We start from the raw sequence: 16,310 nt of genomic DNA, 5'->3' as shown, positions 1-16,310 counted from the left end.
CATCCGTAACGAGATCTGGCGCCCTCTTCTGGAGTGTCTGAAGACAGCTACAGTGTACTTACATATAATAAATAAATAAATAAATCTTTAAAAAAAATCTCAACTTAAAAAAAAATGCACTATCTCCAAAATTCCAAGAAATCTTCTAGAACCCCACTCCCATCCCCCAGGCCTCTACAAAAATCTGAAGTTGGGACCAGGGGACACTCCATGGGGCGTTCATCATTGCCCCTCAAACTCTCTTGCAAACTCAGCTCCTGCCTTCCGGTGGAGCGTGGTGAACACCAGCGAGCCCACTAGGTGGCAGCAAATGCCTAGGAAAGTGGTACCAGGCTGGAGCAGCTACTTCCTAACCCCAAGAGACCAGATGGAGCCAAGGCAAGGAGGTCCAGAGTGGCAGGAATGTCCCCATATCAGAAAGAGGGACAGTGCAGAGACAGAGAAGCTAAATGGGAGGGTTGTAGGGTGTGAATGTTCACAGCCAGATAATACGTCCTCCCTGAGGCTGGCTCTGTGAAGTTAGAGACAAGAAGAATATCTACTGTAGAGAACATGTTGAGTGTTATCTGGATTGTGTGTGGAACTACCAGAGCATGCAGTAAGGAATCAGTAAGACATCCCACAAGCTGCCAAGACCTGGCTTAGCCCATGTTATTCTGAGAAAGTATTTTGTAGAATCAGATAATGATCCCTCATCAGTTGACTGTAAATAAAGGAGGAAATCTCCACATTCAGAATGGGCTTGACGAAATTAGTGGAAAAGCCTTAAAATCAAAACTAAGTTTTCCAGTTGGAAAAAAAATCTGCCTAAGGATAACATCTTCAGGTCCCTGAGAGTTCCAACCTCCACTTCATGATTTCAGACCCACAGTCATTGGGTTCATCATTGGTTCATCAGGTGTCTTCTGAGGGCACTGTTTTCTCTGGTTGAACCCTGACTTGTGTGTGGTGGGGTGTGGTGGGGTCACAATTATTCACTCCTTCTAAGTCTCGGGTAGTATTAGCTTTTAAGGGGCCATAACTAGAGGCTACAGGAAACCACCATAGTTTATTAGTATAGCTAGGCATAGGACACAAGTAGGCAGAGGAGCCAGGCTTCCTGCCCCACCCACGTGGGTCTTATCTTCATGGATGCAACCTACTTGCTTCCAGGCTTTCTCTACAAACTCCCTTTGCCACAAGAGGCCAGTCGTGACCTCTTTCTCCACTGTAGGAATGAGAAGGATGGATCCAAATCACACTCTCCTGGGAGCCAGCTGGTGAGTCGTCTCTCTCAGCAACTAGCTGGGCCACTTGTCCTTGTACCCCGCCTCCCCCCGCAAGCCTGCTGTGCCCTGTCCACACCCCTTGCTCTCCTGCCCTAATTCTAATAACTATTTAGACTTGTCGGTTATGCTCTACAGTGGGAGGCCCTGCCAAGTCCCTAACTCATCTCACCCAGCCTCACCACAAGCTCTGGGGTGGACGTCATTGTCCCATTCCCAGACAAGAAAGGCAAGACACCAAGCCACACTCAGGCTCCCACACCTGTCCTCCTCCTGGGGAAACTTGCTTCTTCAAGGCAGACTTTGATGGTGACACTCTGCAGAACTGAGAGAATCTTATCACTTCTCAGGCCCTCAGATCTTCAGCCCACAATGATAACGGTGGCTAGCCTAAAAGAACCTGGGCTTAGCACTTGGCTTCCCTTCCTTTCTTCCACCAGGGAACTAAGGACACTGGAGAAACACCATCTAGAGAGAAAACGGTGAGTTCATGGGTAAAACCATGTATAAGAATTGGTGCTGCAAGACTCAGCAAGCTCTGCTCTCTCTCTCTCTCTCTCTCTCTCTCTCTCTAGGCTTGGTTCCCTCCTGTGACATGGATCAGTAAACAGCTCCTCACAGGGCTGTGGAGCCACTGCAGCCCCTGACATAAATCGGCACATACTGTTCTCCTTCCCTGGACCATTGGTTAACCTTCCCTGGGCCATTGGTTAACCTTCGCTTAAGCGAAGGTTCCACTGCAAACACAAGAAAGAGATTCCTATTACTGTTGAATGAACACTCGCCACCACCTCCAATCCCTAAAGAATCAAAAACCCACTGTAGGGGCACAGGAGCTTGGTAGACACTCCCCTCAAGGATGATCTCGAGGATGTAAATCTTTCGATGCTGCCTCTGGGCACCTCTCTTGCTTCAGCTCCACTCTAGCCCTGCTCACCCACCTTCCTCATCTGAGAGGCTGGCCATCACTGGCCACGTCTTTTCTAAGACCAGAAACGTAAGTATTCCTTGCCTTCACCCTTTCCCTGGGCCCTCTGGAGGTCCTGTCAGCTCTACCCACAAACTTGGTCTATAGTATTTCTCCATTTCAGTCACATCACCCAAGCTCAAAATCTTTCCAGCGAGTTTCTCATTGCTAGAAAACCTGTGGGAACCTTTGAGGACTGGCCTCAAAGCTCATGACATGCCTTCTTCTCCAGCCTCCTGAGTCCTGGAAGTCATATCAGCCACTATGCCCAGATGCATTCCCCCCTCCTGCTTTCTGCAGACTCTTTGTCCCTGCTAATTCCTCTGCCAACCTTCCCTCTCTCACACACCCTCTGCCTCATCCCTTATAGAGCCTCCTCCCCTAGCTGCGTCCAATACCTGTTGATAGGCTTTCCCCTAAAGTTGGGTACCTTCCCTGTTGGATCCTGCATATAATCTATATCACAGCATGTTTTGGAATAACTATGGGATTTCCTTCTCCCCATCACACACACACGACTGTGAATCCCATTACAACATATACCTGGCTGGTTTTGTTTACTGTGATATCCCAAATCGCCACACACAGAAATAGCTGAGTCCATGCTTGTTGGATTAAGCCATAGGTGAGGAATAAGTCCAGGCACCTGCATAACTGTGGATGGGGGATCATATACCCTGATTTGCTTGGGAAGATCAAGTATTCACGTCACTCATGATAGTAGTAATGGTATCCCTGTTCACTCTTAAATACCCCAGCTTGGTGACATGCTAGATGATCAGCCCAGTTATTAGGAAGGAGACAGGGTTGGTCTCAGAGATTCTACTCTTCTCCAGTCTCACATTCATTCCCTTTTTTTTTTTTTTTTCAAAGCAACCACGGCTCTCTTTCTTCTGAAACCTTTGTGTGTGTGTGTGTGTGTGTGTGTGTATTCTCCCTGGATTCATCCCAACCCCCTGAAATACATGAGTAGTCCGTTTTCCCATTTCACTGAAATATATTCCTGAAGGGTTGCCATGGTGATCTAATATTCACTACCCTAGAAACAGTTGCCTAGGAAATGAGTGATGTCACTTCCAGGAGATATGTTTCTATAGTAACCATCTTAGTGGAATTCAGGGGGTGGCCATGAAAGTGAAGAAAGAAGAGGGCAGTTGCAGAAAAGACAAATTAAAGAACAGAAGGGAGTGGGGAGGGGAAGTGCAGGAGGAAAAGGCCAGGAAGGTGGGGACCATCCCAGAGCAGATCTCAGGAATGGAAATGTCTCTAGAGACTACCAAAGACAAACTAAAAGGCTAGGACTTACCACCACACCTCCAGTTTAGAAGAGATGCCAAATGTAAGTCTTGCAAATAGTTTATCAGTAGACAGGTAGAGAAATACAAAATTCTTTTCAGTCACCTTTGAAAGTATTTATTTATCTATTTACTTATTTATTTATTTGGGGGAGACTCATGCCACAGTCTACATATGGACAGAGGACAGCTTGTGGGTGTCAATTCTCTGCTTCTATCACATGGGTTCCAAGAATCAAGCTCAGGTCAGCAGGCTTGGTGCAAGAACCTTTAGCAGCTGAGCCATCTGAATGGCTCATTGGTCATTTTCCTGAAATCCCAACCTCTACATAAATACAGTAAACTGTGAGTTGTGTCCCAATAGGAGAAAACCTGAGTGTCATTTTCATTTTCTTATTGTATCTACATACACATATACACATGTAACCCCACCTTAGCCCTGTAAGAACAAGGCTCCTGTCTGTGTCAATTGATCAAGGCATCTCAAGCCATCCACCCAATGCTTACTATGTAGTAGCAATCCAATGAGATTATTGAGTGGAGAAGAAATGATGTCACTGTGTGGTAAAGAGCCATAGTCCTACCTAGACCCCCAAAATGGGCTCACAAGAGGGGTCAAGAATGGGCTCAAGAAAGAGAGCATAGAATTTGAATAGTGCAGAAGAAAGTCATTCTAGAAGGATCAGGAAAGATTTGTGTAAAAGTTAAGAGAGAAGGGCAAGGCTCAGTCAATAAAGTAACAGTTCCACACGAACAAAAGCCTGTTTTATCACTCAAAAACTCGTTTAAAAAAAAAAAAATCCAGGAGTGACAGCCCATGCCTTTAATCCTAGCCCTGGGGAGGCAGAGAGAGGAAGAACTCCAAGGCTAATTCTAGTCAGTTGCTCTAGTTTAATCAATGGGCTCTGGGTTCAGTAAAACTGTCTCAAAAATTATGGCGGCGAGTGACTGAGGAAAGTATCTGCTATCAATATGCACACGTGTGTGCACTCCATGAACATGTTACACACACAAAGCCAAGTGAGCAGCTTCAACAACTGTGATGCAGCCGAACTTCATCTGGTGCCGTTGCTTCCACTGTCCCTGTGTGGCCTGGCCTACAAAGGATCCTTTCTCAGAGGAAAAGCATTAAGGCCCTCATTTGAGGACATGCCAGAGAATGTAGGCAGGACACTGAGAAGCCAAACTCGTTAAAAAGGCAAAGGAAATCAAGAGTGACAGAGGACTGGCAAGCAGAGGGGTCTTATCAAAGATGTCTCCTCTTCAACAACTCTAGATCCTTTGGAAGTTTCAAATTGTTTCCGTGCACATATGAAAGCAACATAGTGATATGGGGAAGCAGGGACCTTCAAGTCTTTCAAAGACTGGGCTAGGCTGCCTTCTGGCTCTTTAAGCTTAGGAAAGTCACTGGGCCAGCCCTCTATCACTAAATTACATCTTCAGCCCTTGAGTTTTTTTTTTTTTTTTTTTTTTTTTTGGGGGGGGGGGGGGGGGGGGGGAAAGGGGGGGGGGGGGTTGAGACAAGGTTTCTCTGTGTAGCCCTGGCTATCCTGAAACTTACTCTGTAGACCTCAAACTAGCTGGCTTCCAACACAGAGATCCTGCCTGCCTGTCTCCCAAGTGCTAAGATTAAAGGTATGTGCCACCGCTGCCTAGCATCAGTCCTTGAACTTTAAGGTTCGTTTTTAAAAGATTTAGGGGGGGTGGGGGGGGCTTTAATCCCGGCACCTGAGAGGCAGAGATAGTCAGATCTCTTGAGTTTGAGGCCTGTCTGATCTATACAGCAGTTTCAGGCAGCAGGAGCTATGGAGACCCTGTCTCTAAAGAGAGAAAAATTATTGGTGGAGAGTATAGGAGTCATTCTTTCCATCCATGTGGGTTCCAGGAGTGCTCAGGCTCATCAAGTCTGTCACTGGCTGAGCCATTTAGCAAACTCTTTTCATTAAAATTGAAAAATACTTAACCCTCCCCTTTTTGTTTTACTTAAAACTTTTAGTATACCTTTTTGAGACAGGATCTATTATAGCCCGAGTTCACTACGTAAACCAGGGTGGCCTCAAACTTGAGATTCACCTGCTCTGGTTTCTTTAGGGTTGGGATTAAAGACATGTACCACCACACTTGGCTAAAACTATTCAAGGCCCCAGGTTGCATCCCCCTAATTAGCATTTTATAATATCTACTTTGGAAAGAATACTGTCTGTACTAAACACCAGCCAACCCTCAGGTAGGTCAAACACCACCCTCCCAAAAGACACAGACCAAAACTTACAGAGGCTCCCACCACAGAAGGCAGCACTTTGCTCATTTATAAGCATTGGTTAACAAGGACAAAGTGTTATTTGATAGAATACTACTGTGTGCTTTAAAATATGTAATGAAGTCAGAGTACAGTAGAAGTCTGAATATTACATGTATATGACTAATGCTGCGATGTTTGAAAAGGGGGAGGGGAAAATAAAATAAAGGCCAGGCACAGATAATATCCCCAAAGCAGCATTTATTTACTCTTTTAAGTCCAAAACATTTATTTTAGCAGTCTGGCATTTCATAACCACCCATCATAATTGACACAGGTTGACACACATGATGCTGTCAGGGTACACAAGAACAATAGCCAAAGAGTTACAAAAAATAAATCCATGATTCTTAATTCACTGCTTGTGGACGTTGTACATCGTGGTGCGCACTAGGCTCCGCACCACGATGTACAACGTCCCCAAGACATCATTACAAACTGTCTCCAGCTCCTTTTCAATCTTCTCCCGGTAGGCTTTAACTTTCTCCAACTTCTTCTCATTCCCATCTGCCATGGTTTTCTGCTCAATGCTACTAATAACCCTCCAAGAAGATCGCCTGGCACCAACTACATTCTTGTAGGCCACAGAGAGGAGATTTCTATCTTCATTAGATAGCGGTTCATTCAGCTCTGTCACCTGGAAAACATCAGAGGACAAAGCCTGAGTATCCAGAGAGTCCCTTCAACGTGATGAACAATTCTTTTCAAACTGGTGCCAGATAGTGGCATATGCCAATGACCAATGCCAATGATAGTACTATCAATCTTTTTCAAAATGGAGCCTGGTACAGGAGAATATGCTACTGTGATCTCAGTACTCCTGCTTGTGGACGTTGTACATCGTGGTGCGGAGCCTAGTGCGCACCACGATGTACAACGTCCACAAGCAGACGCGGCCTCAGAAGCTTCAACCACACTGTTTTTCTTCTCCCCAGAAGCCACCTCTGCCAGGTAGCGGTAGTAATCGCCCTTCATTTTCAGGTAGAACACCTTGCTCTCATACTGAAAATCATTGCAGTTCTTGATAAGGAACTTGTCAAGCAGAGCCAAGACATCATTACAAACTGTCTCCAGCTCCTTTTCAATCTTCTCCCGGTAGGCTTTAACTTTCTCCAACTTCTTCTCATTCCCATCTGCCATGGTTTTCTGCTCAATGCTACTAATAACCCTCCAAGAAGATCGCCTGGCACCAACTACATTCTTGTAGGCCACAGAGAGGAGATTTCTATCTTCATTAGATAGCGGTTCATTCAGCTCTGTCACCTGGAAAACATCAGAGGACAAAGCCTGAGTATCCAGAGAGTCCCTTCAACGTGATGAACAATTCTTTTCAAACTGGTGCCAGATAGTGGCATATGCCAATGACCAATGCCAATGATAGTACTATCAATCTTTTTCAAAATGGAGCCTGGTACAGGAGAATATGCTACTGTGATCTCAGTACTCAGGACCTGAAAGGGCCTAAGGTAATTCATTATTATTTAGTCTCGTGTTTGTGTGGCTGAAAATAAGGCTCATGGGTTAAAAATGCTTGCTGCTCTTGCAGAGAACCCAGTACTCATTTCGGGTGGCTCACAATTACCTATAACTCCAGCTCTGGGAATATCTGATACATATCCCCCAACATCCATACAAAGACTTCTGGTTTTTTTTGTTTTGTTTTTTTGAGACAGGGTTTCTCTGTGTAGCCCTAGCTATCCTAGATCAGGCTGGCCTCAAACTCAGAGATTTGCTTGCTCCTACCTCCCAAATGATGGAATTAATGACGTATACAACAACTACTCAGCAATTTTTTTTTTTTAATGATGTTCTCATTTTGGTAGAGGAATGGCTAAATGGGTACCATGGAAAGTGGTTCACTATTAGAATGTACCTCCAAGTCTGACCCAAACTAAGAGAAAATTAGTAATAAGCATCCAACTCTGCTAAACGGAAACAATGCGGCTTTAGCAGCCGTCTTTGTTTTTTCAAGCCATTTAACTGGAATGAAGGCAGCTGCAAAATTTTCAAGCATTACTTACTTTAAATGAGAAAATTCAATTTTACCAGCTACAACGTTCTTGGTTTTCTATGATGGTTCCAAGTAAACCAACTAACAGTTAACAGAAAGAACAATAGATTTTGCTGTGAACTAAACTGTGTTCCAAAAAATTTTATATTGAAATCCTAATCTCTGGTACTTGCTAATGCGACCTTATGTGAGAGCATAAATCTTGTAGATGCAGTTACTTAAGATCAATTCATACCCCCAGTGACTCCAATTCCTATAAGGAAAACAAGATTTGGTGACAGACACACAGGCATGGGATACCATGTAACATGAGCAGAAACCAGAATGACGGTGCCTTTATAAGTCAAGAACACCAAAGATTGCCAGATGTCACAATAGGCTGAGAGGCAAGGATCCCTGGGTCTTCAGAGCATGCACTACCTCCCAGCATCTGAATTTCAGATCTCTAGCCTCCAAGGCTGTAGACTGTATTTCTACTGTTTTAAACTACTCAGTTGGTGGGGTGGTGCTGTTGCTGTTGTCTTGTTTGGCTAGTTGCTTTTCTCAAGAGACAGGGTTTCTCTGTGTAACACCCCTGGCTGTTCTGGAACTCACTCTGCAGATTAGGCTCATATTTTTTAAATACAGGTGTCCGAAGAGGTCAGAGATGCCAGACTGCCAAGAGCTGGAGTTATTTTATTTGGTGGCTGTGAACACCTGATGCTAGGATTGAACCTGGGTCTGTTAGAATCTATAAAGTCCTCTTTAAAAGCAGTATGCACTTTATACTCTTTAGAAAAACCTTCCCATTTCTATAAAAGCCAACCTCTCCATTTTTTTTTCCTGTCTTTGTTTTTTGAGACAGGTTTGTATAGCCCTGGCTGTCCTGGAACTAACTATGTAGACCAAACTGTCTTCAAATTCTCATAGATCCAGTTGCCTTGGCCTCTTGAAAGCTGGGATTAGAGGCATCTCTCCATTTGTTTGTTTGTTTGTTTGTTTGTTTTTGGAGACAGGGTTTCTCTGTGTAGCCCTGGCTGGCCTCAAACTCAGAAATCTGCCTGCCTCTGCCTCTGCCTCCCAAGTGTTGGGATTAAAGGAATACACCACCATTGCCTGGCTCTCCAAAATAATCAATAAATAGCAAAAGTAGTCTCCGTGTCAGCAGTGTAAGTGCTGTCTTTATGTAACACCACCTCTGGCTATCCCAACTCTCAAGTCCACGGCACTCGCCTCACTCACTCTCTGCTCTAAGATTACACAACATTATTAAAGTCACAAATAACAGAGTCTGTTGTTAACTCATTTATCTTCCTATGACACCACGTGCTTACTCAGAAACCTCGAAGGGCCTCCTCCCACTACTCATAAGGCAATAAACTGGATAAAAATAGACCTAGTGCCAAAAACAGAACAATGACTAGAAAAACTTAAAAGTTCTTAATCTGGGAGATATCCATTACCAAATGCAATACTGAGCAAACAAAATTGACACAGGAGTGGACACATGGATGGTAACGTAGGCCCTTAACCACAGCTACTCAGGAAGCTGAGGCAGGAGGATTATGATTTCAAGCCTTACTTTGGCTATGTTTTAAGCTTAAGACCAGCACAGATCACTAACACTCTAAGCTTCGCCTTGCTTTTGACATCATTCAACCCAAACGACTGGCATTACTGCACACTGCCTCTGGAGGCCCAGGATTAGTGGCTTCAGAAGCCCTGCTGTTCTGATGGTGGAAGTGTCTACACCTATGGCAGAGGAACAGAACATTAGTAAAGAAAGAAGCCTGAAGAGCACTAAAATGCTGCTATTAAGCTGTCTCCAAGAGGGACACCAGAGGACATCAGTAGACATCTTGGGGCTCCCACAGGCTTATATGCAATGAAGTCAAAATGGAGAACAAATAAGAGACAATTTCTTAAATTTTTGTGCGCATGCACACACTCTCAAAATGGTCAGGAGTGCAGCACAGTGCAAATGTGTTTAGAGAACCTCAGGTTCCATTCCTTAGACATCACCCATCTTTGAGACCCGCTGAGGCAGGGTCTATTCTCAATGGCTTGGAACTCAAAAAGTAGTCTGGGCTAGAAGACCAGTGAGCCTGTTTCTGCCTCCCCAGCTCTGGGTTACAAGCATTAGCTCACTGTCTGGTTCTGCTGCTGTTTTTAATGTGGATTCTGGGACCCATCTCAGCTCCTCATGTTTGTATATAGACGCACTTTACCAACTAAGCCATCTTACCGCTTTGACAAGTACAACGGAACAATTCACAGCCAGAACAGCAGTTCAACCAATTCTTAATCACTACTGTGATAAAGACTCCTGGCCTTCAGAACAGAAAAAGTTCAGACCTACATACTTCCTCTTCATACTTGTCTACTGTAGCTAAGCCACAACTAGTAGATTCTATTTTTAATCAAACTTGGCAGATACATTCAGTAAGTGCCCTTATATAAAGTCACTGGGACAATGGTTAGTGCAGCAGAACATGTATCAGAAACTATCCTGTAACTTCACGGGACACTGTACAACACGAAAGTAACAACTATATGACCAAGACAAAATTAACTATTAGACATCTCATCTGTAAAGTGGTGCTGTTACAAACAGTATCTGCAAACACCTTTTTGACATTGTATGAGGGCCGAGGGGTCAACCAGCAGTAGAGCATATATATGCTTAGCACGCACAAGGCCCTGTGTTTGATCCCTAGCACAAGGTATTAGTATAAATCAAACAGTAAGTACATAGACTAACAGCTACCATCCAAAAAGCACCTAGAAAGTAAACCAATAAATGCCATAAACTTGCTGAATACAATACAAAAAACACTAGGGTATCCCTCCATAACTTTTTACTGTTTTTAGGCCACCTGAGTAACTCAATCTAATTTTGAACTCACAATAACTGTGCAAGCTCAAGTGCTGGGTTTATAGGCATGAGCCATCAAACTTGGCCCCTAACACATTTCTAAAGGAAAGGTGTAGCACTACACTGTTTCCTCAGCTTATAGTAAAGATATAACTTCAATGCCCAGCTAGTGGAAAACAAGTCTCTCATAGCTTTCATTTATTTCAAACAGCACTAAAGCGGCTTTCACACTAGCCATGAGTGGTGGCTCACACCTTTAATCCCAGTACTTGGGAGGCAGAGACCAGTTTGGTCCACTTAGGGAATTTCAAGTCATATTGTCAGTTTTTGTTACACCTTAAAAAATACACAGGGCCGGGCAGTGGTGGCGCACGCCTTTAGTCCCAGAACTTGGGAGGCAGAGGCAGGTGGATTTCTGAGTTCGAGGCCAGCCTGCTCTACAGAATGAGTTCCAGGATAGCCAGGGCTACACAGAGAAACCCTGTCTTGGAAAAAAAACCAAAAACCAAAAAACAACAACAACAAAAAAAAAGCATAGGATTATGTCTTCCCCGGGGCATTCACCTTTACACAGCACCTGCTTCTCCCATTTCTTACAATCTCCCAGCTATTGGCAACAAGAGCCTTTACCTCTTCTTGTCCAACTCATGTTTCCTTAAATGCAGTTTTGCATCCTGAATTTCATATTCATCAAATCCAACATTTCTCTTTATGCTCTGCCAACACTAAGACTATACAGCAGCTGGGTGTGACCGCACAGCCTGTAAGCCAAGCACTCAGGAGGCCCGAGCAAGAGGATCCTGGGTTTGAAGTCAGTGAGACTCTAAGACTGTACAACATGGTGTTTTTATTTTATAATTTCACAATGACCACCTATGTTTTGATATAACTGATTCCAGAATAGAAGTGACTGAATTATGTCCACCTCTCTACCTACCAATATTCACCGGAGGCCTAGTTTCCCTTTTTCCTGATATCCTAGTCCTTCTACATACAGTAATACTTCATCCCACTTAATAAGCTTGCTTCAGAGTCAAATTAAACCCCACCAACCTGGCAAGGTATGAGATCAGGAAAAGCTTAAAGGTCTCTTCACTGAGCTTCTGTTCAGAAACTTGTGTTGACTTTTCATACTGATTTTCAACTCATCTGAAGGAACACCATTATTTAATGTACTGAGGGAAGGTTGCTGGGGAATCAAAACTGGGCCCTCAACATACTAGGCCAACTTCCCTACCACCTGAGCTCCAAGTCCAGCCACAATTCTTAAGGTTTACCACTACTGTCCTCCAGGTGACGCTGCTGGATTAAGAAACATTATAGCAATATGATTAAACCATTTAAATTGAGAGAAAACCTTAAAGATTAAAGACAAAAAAATGACTTGTTAGTAATACAAACATTCCTAATTTTATACTTCAGAGACCCTGAAGCCAGGAGAACTGACTTTCAAAGTCAGAGCAGTGGCCTCAGATCACCCCATCCAGCCAGCGTCCTGTTTCACTCTCTAGCACTGTATACTCACCTGCCTTTCAATTGCCTGAAAGCAAGCCCACATTCACCCCGAGGGAAGCTAGGCACGGTGGTGAGCACCAGTGAGCCCAGCATTTGACAGTTGAGGCAGCAGCATCGGAGTTCAAGGCCAGCCTTGTCTATTTAATGTGTTTGAGGCCAGCCTGAGATGCATGAAACCCTATCTAAAAGGGGAAAAATTAAAACAAACAATATAAGTTTACTAGAATTCACTCTTCCCAAAAGCTTAATTAAGGTTTGTTAATGGGTGACTCATTAACATTTATTAAGAATTTTATCTACGCCAAGCAGAGATGGTGCACGTCTTTAATCCCAGTACTTGGGAGGCAGAGGCAGGTGGATTTCTGAGTTCAAGGACAGCCAGGACTACACAGAGAAACCCTGTCTCGAAAAGCCAAAAAAAAAAAAAAAAAAAGAATTTCATCTACAAACCATACCAACAGGCAAATGAGATAAAAGTACATCCCATTAATACAGGTGGGACAAACATGAATTCTGATAGAAAATACTCCTCGTTTTTAACAGTTAATTGAAGGAATGTTTTACCATAAATTTGATGGTACAAAAATTAAATTCTCAATGTTTGGAGTCTTTTCCAACTGATGGATCATTTTAGACATAGATTATAAATTTCAAACACAAAGGTCCATTAGCTTTTGCAAAATGTTACCTTAATGCCTCCGAGAACATCTGTGGATACAAGCAGGAAATTGCAGAACACTCTTCAAGGCCATTTAGAAACACCAGAGAACCTTTTCTTTTTTTTCCTGCTAAAATTGGTTTTTTCTTGTAATCTCTCTCTAGCCTTTCCTTACCTCCCACCTCAGGATAGTTGACAGCTCCAGACATCTGATGGCCATTTCCCCTTTACTGTGTGTCCTCTTCATTTTCAGAGGTCCTACCTAAACTGCACCTCCAAGCCCACTCACATATGGAGCAAAGGCTTCCTAAGCCAGCTGTTCAGGGAGAGGCCTCAACTTGCACAATGCCAGAAACATTTAGACATTTAGTAGTGACTTGGTGTGTGGATAGAGGTGGCTTTCAGGGTGCACAGTAGTAATGTCAGTCTTGTTTCCAAAAATTTTGCAAAACTGTTATTTTAAATTCATTTTCTCAAAGAGTCCACAATTTCTTAAAAAAATTCAGACCCCAAACCTAGAACGTTCCCTGGTATAAATGAATGCTTCTAACCAGAAAAGCATACCATAATGCTGAAATCAGTATCACCAAGGAATCAACAAATGGCCTGCCTACGATGTTGCTGGATTCCAGAGACATCTTGCTGAATGTGTACAAGGACCCTGGAGGAAAGCTAACTTGATTATCGTTCTTACCTGGGAAAATCCTAAATGTTGGCCTCAATTTTCTATTTCATGTAGTATCAAAATACAATTTCCAAATTAAATGTGTATGGAGTATCTGGGTTTAAGAAAGCCTTTCAAAGACCAGCCATAGGTCATATGAGCTACAATCCAGGGCAGTTAATACTTAGGTCAGCTAAAAACTGCCCAAGGACTGCTAAAATGCAGATTTCTGGGTCTCACCCTCAAAAATGTTTGTGTATTTAGAAGTCTAAGGTGGAGTCCAAGGAAATTTTCTCCCTAGTCTTAAGAGCTAGGTGGCCACAGTTGTAATTCTGCCACTGTGTGACCTTGACAAGAAATATTCTTTTAGAAAAAACCCAGGACGATGTGAAGAGTGGTCTATAGTGATGTGGTAACAGAACTCCAAAGTCTTGGGTAGGCAGGTAGGCTCTAAGCTAAGATATTGACTAGGGTGTGGCTGGGCATGTCTCCTTTACCGGAAATCAAGCTCCAGAATCCATCTCTGAGGGTCTCAGGAAAGCAAAGGCACCCAGGGTTGCTTAGTTTTCATTTCATCTCCAGGAAGACACGCAGCATGGACCGTTGGGATGTATGCAGGGACCCACACCCTCCTTCACGCCCAGGACTGCTGGAAAGGGGTCTTCCCACACAAAGGCAGACCCGAGGTGTGGAAAATGGGGGAAAAAACCAACTTCAGACAAGCAAAGCAAACCGGTCGTAGTAGAGAAAACCAGGAGATGGGTCTCCACTCGCGGACGAGCCTTTATTACAAGTGGGTGAATGGTGGAAGGAAAGCGCCTTTCGCCCAGGTCCGGCAGAAGGGTCTAGAAGCAGGAACGCGACTTCCTCCTTTCCTCGGGCACCCCCTCCCCCACCGGGGCTCTGCGCTAGGACACGGCGACCCCCGCCCGCCAGCCACCGAGAGGCCTCCCGGGGAGACCCCGCCCCGGCCAGGCCTCAGGAAACGGAGAGTCCAGCGGCCGCCGCGCCCAAAAGGTGGCGGCGCGTAGGGAGAGAGCCGCCGCCCAGGCTCGGGCCGCCCCGCCCCGCAGCCCCCGGCCGCCCGGCTCCCGGCGCGCTCACCGCCTTCATGGCGGAGGCCATATCGTCGTAGCGCTCCGCCTGCTCCGCCAGTCGCGCCCGCTGCAGCAGCTGCTCTCGATCCCCCATGTCGCTCGCGACTCGGCCTCGCCTCGCACGCCCACACCGCCTGCTCACTCGCTCGCTCGCTCGCTCGCCCGCCCGTCCGCTTCCCGGTCGCCGCCGAGGCCGCTACCGCGCACGCGCACTGGCTCGCCGGCTGGCGGGAGGCTGCAGGCTGCGCCGCCGCTCGCGCCTTCTCGCTGGCTGGCTGCACGCGCTGTGGCGAGCGCCGCGGAGCCGCCGGGAGAGGATAGGGGGCGCCGCGGGCGGGCGGGGAGGACGCGACCACGCCTGCGCACTCGGATCAGCCCGCCGAGCTACGGGAGGGGGCGGGGCGGCCCAGCCCTAACGGTCTTTTTTAAGGTGACGTCACCTACTATAAATAGCCGCGGCGAGGGCCGCGCTGGAGAGCTGCGCAGGCGCCTTAGGAGTACTGCAGTTTACCGCCGCAGCGTCGGAGGGTGGGGAGCGGCTGGGGCGCGGCGATGGTGGTTCCGCAGGCGGGCGTTTAGCAGCTCTGGCCAGGAAAACGCTAAAGAACCCATGATAGAGCTCGGGCTTGAGAAGCAGATACCCGCAGATAACCCTGTATGGAAAAGCCAAGGCGCCCCGGACTGAGGGCGGCTTTGTTGGGTGTTGCCACATCCAGCGCTTCGGTCAGCTCTGGCAGCGGCGTGGGGTGGGTCCTGCCCTTTGGGACAGCCCCTCACAGACACACTAGAATCCACAATACTGCAGGGTAGTACCATCCTTAAAACTGACCTTGGGCCAGCTCTGGCTTGCACAGGAAGGGATAGGGAACTTGGCAGAGTGGAGTAGCGTTCTGGACGTACCTACGGGGACCTGACTTACTGTTGGGCCTTGACTAGCACCAACCTATTTCATACACCCACTCCGGGAAAGGCTCAGCAGGTCCCCCATTCTTCAAAGCAGAAGTGCAATCTACAACCCTGGTAAACCTGGGAAAACCAAAAGTTGGCAACTATCAGGGTCGACTTAGCCTGGTTCAAATCTTTTTAGGGAATTAGTGATTATAGGTCAGAAGTGCACTGTTGGCCTGGAGGGCCTGATGCTCAGTGGAAGAAGGAACAAAAATACAAGGCAAGGTGACATATCCTATTTGTGGAGGGGCCAAAATCTAATTTCAGTGTCTTCTTGGATTTCTGTGGCGATGGACTGGACACTAAGCCTTCACCGCTCCTGTCATTCTGTGCTAAAGGTCCCTGGGTTGGACCTCAAGCTAGAAAAAGTGCAATTAAAACAAAACAAAACAGTCTGGCATGGTGGAACATGCCTTTAATCCCAGTAGCCAGGAAACAAAGGCACAGGCAGGCATATCTGAGTTCTAGGCCAGTCAGGGATACACAGAGAAATCCTATCTGAAACACACACACACATATGGCGGTTACACAAAGAGAAACCATGCACACACATAAAAATCTAGCCCACTGTAGCACAGAAGAAGGGGCCTTAGGTTCACTGAGGAGTGTGTGTGCTCAAGTTGAAGACTGCTCAGGAGCCATGTTTTTGTTTTTTGAGACAGGGTTTCTCTGTGTAGCCCTGCTGTCCTGGAACTCACTCTGTAGACCAGGCTGGCCTCGAACTCAGAAATCCGCCT

General features: G+C 45.8%; 1 protein-coding gene across 1 annotated transcript in view; it reads right to left on the bottom strand.

The window, feature by feature from the left end:
- Ywhah (tyrosine 3-monooxygenase/tryptophan 5-monooxygenase activation protein eta) overlaps positions 1-14,921 on the bottom strand; it is a 21,290-nt gene extending 6,369 nt beyond the window's left edge. Inside the window, exons 1-3 of the mRNA XM_021162217.2 lie at positions 14,633-14,921; positions 6,719-7,089; positions 6,230-6,506 (exon numbers count right to left, since the gene is read on the bottom strand). Coding sequence (XP_021017876.1) covers positions 6,230-6,506; positions 6,719-7,089; positions 14,633-14,719 — 735 coding nt within the window. The 5' untranslated portion in view covers positions 14,720-14,921. The remainder of the gene's footprint in view (positions 1-6,229; positions 6,507-6,718; positions 7,090-14,632) is intronic.
- Between the last annotated feature and the right edge of the window lie 1,389 nt (positions 14,922-16,310).

The sequence above is a fragment of the Mus caroli genome, chromosome 5, assembly GCF_900094665.2.
Source record: "Mus caroli chromosome 5, CAROLI_EIJ_v1.1, whole genome shotgun sequence".
NCBI lineage: Eukaryota > Metazoa > Chordata > Mammalia > Rodentia > Muridae > Mus > Mus caroli.
Note: the sequence above shows the minus strand (reverse complement) of the source record. Positions and strands in the feature narration are given on the sequence as shown.